This window comes from Nicotiana tomentosiformis, chromosome 3 (genome assembly GCF_000390325.3).
Source record: "Nicotiana tomentosiformis chromosome 3, ASM39032v3, whole genome shotgun sequence".
NCBI lineage: Eukaryota > Viridiplantae > Streptophyta > Magnoliopsida > Solanales > Solanaceae > Nicotiana > Nicotiana tomentosiformis.
Genome location: NC_090814.1, coordinates 10466289 through 10476520, shown reverse-complemented (window position 1 = coordinate 10476520; position 10232 = coordinate 10466289). Strand labels below are relative to the sequence as shown.

Here is a 10232-nt window from a genome sequence, read left to right as displayed (position 1 = left end):
GACAGACCCATTCCAACCTCCGGAATCAAAATCCAACCTCGATATCAATAAAGTCAACTCCCGGTCAAACTTTCCAATCTTCCAAACCTTCGATTTTCTAACATTCACCAATCCACGCCGAAACAACCTACGGACCTCCAAGTCAACATCCGGACATGCTCCTAAGTCCAAAATTACTATACGGAGCTATTGGAACCGTCAAAACTCCATTCCAGAGTCGTCTACACAATAGTCAAACCACATTCAACTCTATCAACTTAAGGCTCCAACTTAGGGACTAAGTATCCCGTTTCACTCTGAAACTCACCCGAAATCAAAATTAAACACCCCGACAAGTCACATAACTGCAATATAATATAGAGGAGGAAATAAATAGGGTATCAGGGCTAAATAATCGAAATGCATGGCCGGATCGTTACATTTGTGTACAGGAACACCTCAACAGAATGGGAGAGTGGAAAGAAAGCATCGTCATATCTTGACTGTAGCCCGAGCCTTGAGCTTTTAAGGTAACTTGCTGATTGATTTATTTTTGGGGGGGATGTATTTTGATGGATTGTCACTTGATTAATCTAACTATGTCTTCAATCTTGCATGAAAAGACACCTTATGAATTATTATATAGTCGAGTATCTGAGTATGGACATCTTTGAGTATTTGGCTAGCTATGTTATGCTTGAAGCTTAGGGATAAAGGATGATAGTTTTCAAGTAGAAGTTATAGGTGTGTCTTCGTGGGATATCCCTATGGAAAGAAGGTTTGGAAAGTGTATGATTTAGAGAAGAAAGAATATATTGTTTCACGAGATGTTGATTTCTATGAAACTGAATTCCCTTTCGCTTCATCAACACATAACACTAGGAGAGATGAAAATAAAGAAATGCATGTTGAGGTACTAGGACAGAATGAGGAGTCTGAAGCGAGGGGGCAGTGACTCAGTCCAAGCTCGTGAAGACGATCTTGATGTGGAGGATCACCGCGAGGCCGGGATAGAGGAAAATATTCACCAGGAGGTAGGAGAGAAACTAAGGAAGATGAAATAATAGAGAAGAAGCAGTTTGGATGCTGAGACCACCAAAAATACACACTGATCTGTTTGTTATTATGTTACTAATGTTGTCTAGAAATTGAGCCTATCTTATCCTCCATCCACTTCACAGCATCACTCAGGTACGCCTTATCCTTTAACACAACATGTGAATTGCGATAAATTCTTTGAACAACAAGTGCTTTTCTTGTAGCAATCACTACACCACATGAACCAGATCATTTGTCTGAGGCCGAGAAAGAGGGCAAGTGGAAAGAAGCAATGAGATTAGAAATACAGGCACTGGAGAATAATGTAACATGGGTAATAGAGAATCTGCCTTCCAACAAAAAGGCTATCGGTTGCAGGTGAGTTTACAAGATAGACTACAACTCTAATGGAACAACTGAGCAACACAAGGCCCGACTAGTTATTCCCGGGAATCATCAAGTAGAGGGGATCGACTATAATGAAATATTTTTCCCAGTGGCAAAGATACTGACTGCCCCACATTTTTGGTTGTACCAATTGCAAAGAATTGGGAGTTACATCAAATGAATGTACATAATGCCTTCCTGCATGGGGATTTTTAGGAGGAATTGTACATGAAATTGCCTCATGGGTTTCGAGTTGCAAGTCTATGAAAAGTGTGCAGATTTCAAAAGTCATTTTATAGGTTAAAGGCTTAAAGAAAACGTCGAGGTGTTAGTTTGGTAAGTTGTCGGATGCCTTGGAGGACTACAGGTTCAAGAATTCATACTCTGATAACTCTGTTTTTACTTTGAAAAAGGGTAAAGTTCGAGTAAATCTCCTTGTGTATGTTGATGATCTGATTATCTCTAACAATGAGCCCGAGGCTATCCGCGAGTTCAAAACCTATCATGCCAAATGCTTTCAAATGAAGGATTTGGGTAGATTGAAATATTTTTTGGGAGTGGAAGTATCCAAAATTTCTGAAGGCATCTTCTTGAGCCAACGAAAATATGCCTGGGATATTATCTCAGAGGTTAGGTTATTAGGTTCTAAACCTGTGGAAATGTCCTTGGAACAGAATCATCAGCCGGTATTGTCGGTGGACGGGTTGTTGATGACCTTGAGCATTATCGTCGTTTGATAGAGCGACTTATTTATCTATGTTTCACTCGGTCGGAACTATCCTACATTGTTCATATTTTATCTCAGTTCATGCAGCAACCAAAAGAGGAGCATTGGGATGCAACTTTACAGGTTGTTCGCTACTTGAAAAGGAATCTAAGACACCGTATTTTGTTAAAAAGTAAATATGATCTATGTCTCAATGGGTGGTGTGACTCCGATTGGGCTGGTTGTCCCTTGACTCGACACTCACTCACAGGTTGGTTTATCTTGTTGGGTGACTCACCCATATCTTGGAAGACTAAGAAGCAATATGTCGTCTCTCGATCATCTGCAGAAGTTGAATATCATTCTATTTCAATGACAATCTGTGAGATGAAATGGTTGAAGGAAATTTTGTCTAGTTTGGGAGTGACTTACACTTCCTTTGTTCATCTTTATTATGCGAGTCAAGCAGCATTGCACATAGCAAAGAATCCAGTCTTTCATGAAAGAACCAAACACATTGAAGTAGATTGTCATTTTATTCGTGACGAGATTGACAATGGGAATATCTGTACTAGCTTTGTTCCTTCACATGAGCAATTAACAGATATCTTTACGAAGGCATTAGGAAAATCTCAATATGTTACTCTCTTGTACAAGTTGAGAATTTATAATCCGAATGTGCCAACTTGGGGGGGGGGGGGGGATATTAAAGCATGTGTGTATGGGCATATATGGATAGTAAATATATTGTATGTTTAGGACTAGGAGAGTTTTTCTTTTCCATATTTCTTAGGACTAGTTTTTCATATTTGTTAGGACTAAGGTTTATTACTTGACTTGTATATATATTCTTGTTAATCAATTGAAGAAGACAAGACTTTTCCTTCCACACTCGGCCATTGTGTGCTTGTGTGTTTGGCAGATACCTTTCATACATCCCAATAATTGTTTTCTTTTTTAATCTTCGTATCCAATCAAACACCTTCAAGCGAAAAGACTATAATGTTTACAGTATGAAACAAACTTTATAATTGCTATAATATTTTCTTCCACATTGATAATTAATATACAACACAAGTTAATTTTCCTTATTAAAAAATTGCTTATAAATATAAAGGGTAACAAGCAAATTCAGTCTTCTAACAATATTTAAACGCGGTATCCAGGTAAGCACTATCATAAGAACTAGTATTTAGGAAGTAATTTCTTTGTTGAATAGCTAAAATTAAAATATCAAGAGATAATATCCAAGTCAACGGTCCTCTTTAGTCAAAAATCATATAATTTCACTCATTAGAACCCATCACAAAGTTCGGATTAAAATATATATAAAAAATAATAATCTACTATAAAGTCATATTCATATGATATAAAACTAGATTTGAAGCTACTGATAAGTATTTTTAAAAAAACAAATCTTATTTAAAGCTAGATTGTCCACAAAATGAAACTTAGGAAATAATTTGATTCTTTAAAGTTGAATTAAATAACCTTCAAAATCAAGAGATAATAACTAGATTCGATATATAATAATCTGATTTGGTATTTAAAATCATTTATTAGAACCTACCCATCTGATTTATTTATAATTGAATGGTAGAACAAGCACTTAACTGTGGACCCAAAATTTAAACAATGGCAGAGGCAGCATCATCGACCACAGAGAAAAAGTTTTTGACTCTGAAGTCAGAAGATGGTGATGAGTTTGAGTTAGAAGAATCCATTGCCATTCAGTCTGTAACAATCAAGAACATGGTCGAAGATGGATGCTCCTCTAGTGTCGTCCCGCTGAGCAACGTCGACACAGAAACCCTGATCAAGATCATCGATTACTTGAAGATGCACTCCTCGACTTCTTCAAATGAAGAAGAAATCGAGAACTTCGACAAGGAATTTGTGAACATTGGCTTCAAAACCATCTTTAAAATCTTAGAAGCTGCAAATTTCCTTGACATCAACAGTTTGCTTGAGTTGTGCGCTGAGGCGGTGGCTAACAGGATTAAGAAAAAGACGCCTGAAGTTGTTCGGAAGATTTTCAATATCACTAGTGACTTCACCCTTGAGGAAGAGGCAGAGATTCGGAATGAGACTCCATGGGCCTTTGAAGGGGATCTTGATCACTCCCTTGACTAGTTTACATTTGTGTCTTTACTGTTTTTCGTTTCGTGAGCTTCTAGTTATGTTTGCGCCTCTTCCCTTTTGAGCAGAGATCTTGCGGCTAATAAGTTATGGCATGAGTCAGAATGTCTAAATAAAAGTTTTTTGATAAATTTAAGGGTCGTCTATGTATTCAACATATGTTGTTTCTTTTAAATATTTTTCATGCATTATTCTACTTTTTTTTATTCGATGTGTCAGGAATATCATTGTTGACTAGTACTCTACCCATAAAAGGTGCTAATTCATCCATTAGGTAATTATTTATTTGAACTCTACTATATTTTTGTAAAATCTATTAATTAATATTGATAAATTCCCATTATGGTGTAGAAAAGATATGTTTTCTGAATATTTATAGTGGAAAATAAATAATGGTTAGGATTTGAGTGAAGAAAACAGTCCCTAACACCGATAATTCACGCCCTTGTACTTTCTTATCCAAGCAAATGAAAGCCATAAAAGGAAACTTTCTCTCATTTTTCTTTCCATAGTTTGCAGTGAAACCCCAAGAATATCAATTAAATAAAAAATGACACACTAAGATTAATTTGAAACAAACTGGTTTCTAAGATTATTCACTTATAATTCTAGTAGGAAAAACTTCTCTTTTAGTGGGTATTATAGGCCACGAATTCTATTTAGTTGAACAACAATGTGAGTACTAAGAAAAAGATAGTTTAGCAACTCCAATTGGATGCGATGCCATTTTGATTTTAGTAGAGAACATGCAATCTAGGTTGGATTTCTCATTTGTACCTAAGATGAAATTTCAAGAGATAACAATCCTCAATACAAAAGGAACTCTTGCTCATTCAATTCGTTCCAATTTATATGATGTAACTCAAATTTCGAAAATCAAACTTCTTAATTGTAACCGTGAATTCAGCCATAGAATCCCTAAATATTTTGAAACAAAATTTACATGTTTGAAAACGACATAAAAAGTACTATAAGTTATGATACTTAACAATTCAAAATATTTAATAAGTATATGCGAAAATCGTGGTCAAAAAAAAACTTGTTTAACTCTCGAATTCCTAACTGCATTACATAAATTTAGCATAGGGAGTAATATTTATGCACATTTAAATTTACTTGATAAGCAGGATCAAATCTCGAGACCATCAAGCTCGAGTCTTTCATTTCTGTTTCCTTACTATTAAAATCTCTCTATAACATTTATTCTTTTAGTACAAAGATAATGAATAATGATACGAGCAAAGCTCTCCCTAGTGAGAGCTCTCCCTAATGATACGACCAAGCTTATTTTCTCCGGGACCAGTATTACTATTGCCAATCCCTCCCAACCACTCCTCCAATTGTGCTTCTTTATCAGCCATAACTTCTTCATACTTTTCTGATGAAGAGAGCAGTTGATCATTGGACATGCTTATATTCACCTGCATCACTTGTAGCTCATAATTAGTTGGACTTGATAATGGCAACTCTTCATCATTCGCCTCTGAAACTGAGAACAAAGATCCGGCCGCTACAGCTGATAGTGCATCATCAGTATAGGTTACATCAGATTCTTTGGACTCTAATTGAGACCACTTGAAGCTATTAGCTTTTTCTTTCGTTGACCTGAAAGAGAAGTCAATGAAGCTCATTTCACTGGGTTCTGACACATAGTATAGATATATATGTGAAAAATTATTAAAATTTCAACAAATATTAAATTTTCAACCCATTAGTTTAAAAGTGTAATGGACTTGGTGATAAGAACCTTAAACTCTAGATCCGCCTCTGACCTGAAAATATTTGAGAGATAACCACTCTCACCATCCAATTCTGGAACTGTACTTCGACCCCAAGTGGCAGGACTCCAAGAACTAGTTCGCCCTAACTGAAAAGTTGACCTGGACTGCCTTATTAACCCTTTTCTCAATTGCTTATTCTTCGACACAACAGCTAGAGAATGTCTCAGATCTTTAATCATCTCATTAGCAATTGGGGCACCACAATCTTTCATCGACCTGATCATGGTGATAGAATCCTCTGAATCTTCCGCGTGCAAAGTCACATCACGAGATTTTTCCTGAATATTGTTCTTGAGATTGATAAGGTTGGGAGCTGCACTCTGAGTATGATGTTGAATGTAGAAAAGACCCATGGAGGGCTCATTTGCGATGAACTTTATCATGTCTGCCAAGGATTCAGTTATCTCTACAAAGCCATCCGTCGCAGAAAATTCGTGCATGTTCTTGAAGGCCAACGGTTCATCATCACTGGTGGTACAAAAACAAGGAGCAATTGAGTCATAAACAAATTATTATATTAGTTACTTAGGTGTAAAAATTTGGCACGGTTTATTTCCAAAATGCAGACTAAGGTTCTTTTTCTTGATCAATATGATGCCATGATTTTGAACCACACTTTTCTTCAGTGACAGTAAGTAATTCATGCGCTTGGGTTGAAGATTCAATAAACGTGGCTAATTAATTCAAATACAGATCATCTCAGGCAACTATTCAACTCCAGTCTAAAACAACAAAAACATGTCAACTGGAGTTTTAAATAAGTCATTATGCTCTCTAACGATTGATTGAAGTACATTAAAAGTAATGTTGACCGACCAAATCCTCATAATCAGAAGCATGCAGACAATGAACAAAAATTACTCTTATTTCACAAAAAGGTCCTGGTAACTCAGCGTCTTTTGGCAGATCCACGGAAACAACTGATGAACCTCCCAGCCCCTAATAACAAGTATCATTAGAAGTACTACCTTGTGAAAAAACGAACTGTTTGTTAGTTCCTCCAGAATGTAACGGGCACTAATATAGCATACTAGTGAAGCACCACAAAGGTGATGGAGAGAGAAGAGAATTCATGTCGTATACACCAGCATCACATAATATAGATAGACACAGTTGTGTATCACAATTATGAAGATAAGGTTAACTGAATGCATTAAAACAGTAAAACCAAAATCAAACTATGCAAAGATCCAGCATTTTAGATAAGTGATGTTGCAGTGTTACTACTTTCTTGATGCGTAAAAACTGTCAGACTCCTTTCTAAGTTACTTCTTTTTTACCTCACTCGAAGAGCTCTTATTCACTGGAAATATGTTAAACATTCAGTAGCTTTCAAATGCACTTTAGACAAAGTATTTTAAAGAGGAGAAGGCAGACCGGACCAACCATAGCGGATCAGATCTTAACCCCCCTAATCCCCCCCTCCTCCTCCCAAACAAACAAAAACCTTTCCTCAAAATCCCCAGATATACCATGATTAACCGGGAACTTCGGTTTGAACTCAGCTGAATATAAAAGATTAGAAGGCCTGATACGGCCCAAGTAGTTTCCCTCTCGAAAAGGAAATCTTTTTCTGTGTATTTCCCCAAAAAGGAAATGCTATGAGTATATTTGCTGGCAAACATCCTTCCAAATTAACTGCAATGCTAGTAATTGGAAAAGCATGACAAGTTTGGCGGCATTAGCCATGAGAAACTAAACATAGCTCAGAACTGTTTAGTCAGTGGACAATCTAAGAAACAATGATCAGCTCGTTGATCGTAACTTCGAGCTCACAGTGCTTAGTTATCACCAGTTAAGAAGTCCTCCCGAGTAGCATTCCACTAGAAGAACATTGCAATTCCACTGGGGCCTTAGTTTCCACTTTTCACTGCTTTTCTAGAAGAAAAAACATCACGCCTAGTGCAACAACTCATCGAAATATTCATAGGAAAAGGACTGTGACACCTAACTAAGGGGACATAAAGCAAAAGTCTCCAATAACTTCATATAACTGGATCCTTTATATCTAAAGATCCCTCCTAAAAATAAAGTCCTAATTGATCACAATTTGATTAGTGATTGACCAGTTAATCTCTTGTTGAAAGAGAATAGTCGCATTCACTATATCATAAAACAATCTGAAATTGGATTTTCACATCAAGGTACCTGGCATCGTTGCTACTGTCTTCCTCCTTTTCATAAGTTATCTCATAGAAATGCTTTATCCGCTAGTGATTCTGACTTCTAGTCAATTCATATCAGAACTAAATCAAACTGATGACCCCTCATGTGACCCTCTTATCTACTACTGTCTAAAGCCGAAGTCAAACTGTCAAACATAAGTTCTTCGACCACGGAGAAAAATGAGCAAGAGGTATTCAGGCTCTGCACTTTTTGTTCAAATAATAGAGACAATCAAGATGCACCAAAGTGCTGATATGGACTACTCAAGAATGTTAGCAGGCGACACCAATGCAATCATTACGTCTGATTTTTGTGAAGCTATATTTTGTTCACTACACTAAAGCAACAGCATATCTTGACTCCACAATGTATCATTCTATGTTTCTTTCGATAAACGTGGACTTGAGTTGCAGCTTCTCGTTATCCATAATGTCGTAACAACATACTATTCTTCGAAAACAACTAGCGGTCCATTTAACCAATAGGAATTGAATCGATTGTCTGAGAGACATATATCATTTTGTCAAACATGATTCCAAGGAAAAGAAAGAGAAAAAGGAACACAGCTGTTTATTCTATTTTCTCTAAATATCTTACTTGAACATAGATCTTGCCCACTGAAAAGCCAAATTGAACCTGTAGACAATATGGCATGCGGCACAACCTGCAGATTCAAGTATCAGCTTACAAACAGAATTCTTATTTTGGTAAAAATTTGGTACACTTTCCTTCAAATATGCAGAAAAAGAAACATGCCTATGAGTAACACAATAAAAGGGCAGCCCGGTGCACAATGCATCCCGCATTGACACAGGGTCCGGGTAAGGGCCGCACCCAAGGGGTATGACGTAGACGGTCTAACCTAACATAAGCATTAGTGGCTACTTCCACAGCTCGAACCCATGACCTGTAGGTCACACGTAGGCAACTTTACCGTTGCTCCAAAGCTCCTCTTCAATATAGTCTTAGGTGCAAAGAATTAGTTTTTTGAAGTAAACTTGCTGAGAGTGAATTAAGCTAAAAAATATACTTGAACTGACTCATATTTTATTAGTCAATTGCACATATATATATATATATATATATATATATATATATATATTAAACTCTTCACCTAAAGCAATAATTTGAACAGAAGTTCATGCAAACCTCAAACCAATTTTCTGAGGGAGTTTTGCGCAAGGAATTCTCCTTTAAGATGATGAATTCAAATTTATATGGGGGGTTTTAAATCTTGTAAGTATATAATTACAAGTAAACTGAAATTAAGTCCTATAGCTAGTCAAACCGCATAAACACAAAGATAAAGCTCCATTTATAAAAGAAACCTCAAAAAATCCAAGTTCAACAAATTAATTGATGAATACCCACCAAGATTAAGAGAAAAACACAGTCATCTTGTCTATTAATTATGTAATTAAACAGGAGTAAAATTTATTTATTGGACTTACCGGACAAACAAGAAAAGAAGCAAGTATCAACTTGGGGAAGCCATGTTTAGATTATAAGCTGATTTTTGTGAAGCTTTGGTTCTACTTGTTGCTCTACTTTCACATCATTCGGATAAGTTCTTGTTTTTCTTTTTCCTTTTTGTCCTTTTTTGTGTAAAGGGTCAGTGTTATATTTGACGCATGTGATAACAATAGAGGTTTAAAGTTAACGGACGACAGATAAAGACAAACTTCTTTTTTGAATAAAATAATTTTAAATACATACCAGATGTCAATCTTTTCCAACATACAGAAAAGAAAGAAAATATTAGAATCAATTCCTTAAATAGTCACAACTTATAGTGATATTCTATTAAAGTCATTTTTGTTTCTTTTAGAACATTAAAGTTATCCAATAATTATTTTTTAACTCAACAAATGAAAGCACAATTAACCCCATTAAAATATCAATGTAAACAGTTTTCCAAAGCAATGCCAATTATTTTCTTTTCAAATTATAGTAATATATAAGAATTTCTTAAAGTAATCTTGGCGCACATAATTATGAGTTATACTACTTAAATCATTACTCTACACTAGTGTTAG

At 35.9% G+C, this 10232-nt stretch overlaps 2 protein-coding genes across 3 annotated transcripts; one reads left to right on the top strand and one right to left on the bottom strand.

Moving 5' to 3' along the window:
* The first annotated feature begins 3604 nt into the window (after positions 1-3604).
* Positions 3605-4406, top strand: LOC104117752 (SKP1-like protein 11). The gene has a single exon (XM_009628840.4). The coding sequence runs from the start codon at positions 3746-3748 to the stop codon at positions 4241-4243; it is 498 nt and encodes a 165-aa protein (XP_009627135.1). The 5' UTR covers positions 3605-3745; the 3' UTR covers positions 4244-4406.
* Positions 4407-5360: 954 nt separating this feature from the next.
* LOC104117734 (uncharacterized) lies at positions 5361-9836 on the bottom strand. Of its 2 annotated transcripts, none has more exons than XM_009628822.4 (4): positions 9648-9836; positions 8794-8860; positions 6022-6498; positions 5361-5854 (listed from the first exon to the last, which is right to left on the bottom strand). In XM_009628822.4, the coding sequence occupies exons 2-4, from the start codon at positions 8799-8801 to the stop codon at positions 5500-5502; spliced, it is 840 nt and encodes a 279-aa protein (XP_009627117.1). In that variant the 5' UTR covers positions 8802-8860; positions 9648-9836; the 3' UTR covers positions 5361-5499. The 2 variants fall into 2 exon arrangements, with proteins under 2 accessions (XP_009627117.1, XP_009627125.1); XM_009628830.4 differs by having other exon boundaries at positions 8794-8832; positions 9648-9782.
* Positions 9837-10232: the final 396 nt, after the last annotated feature.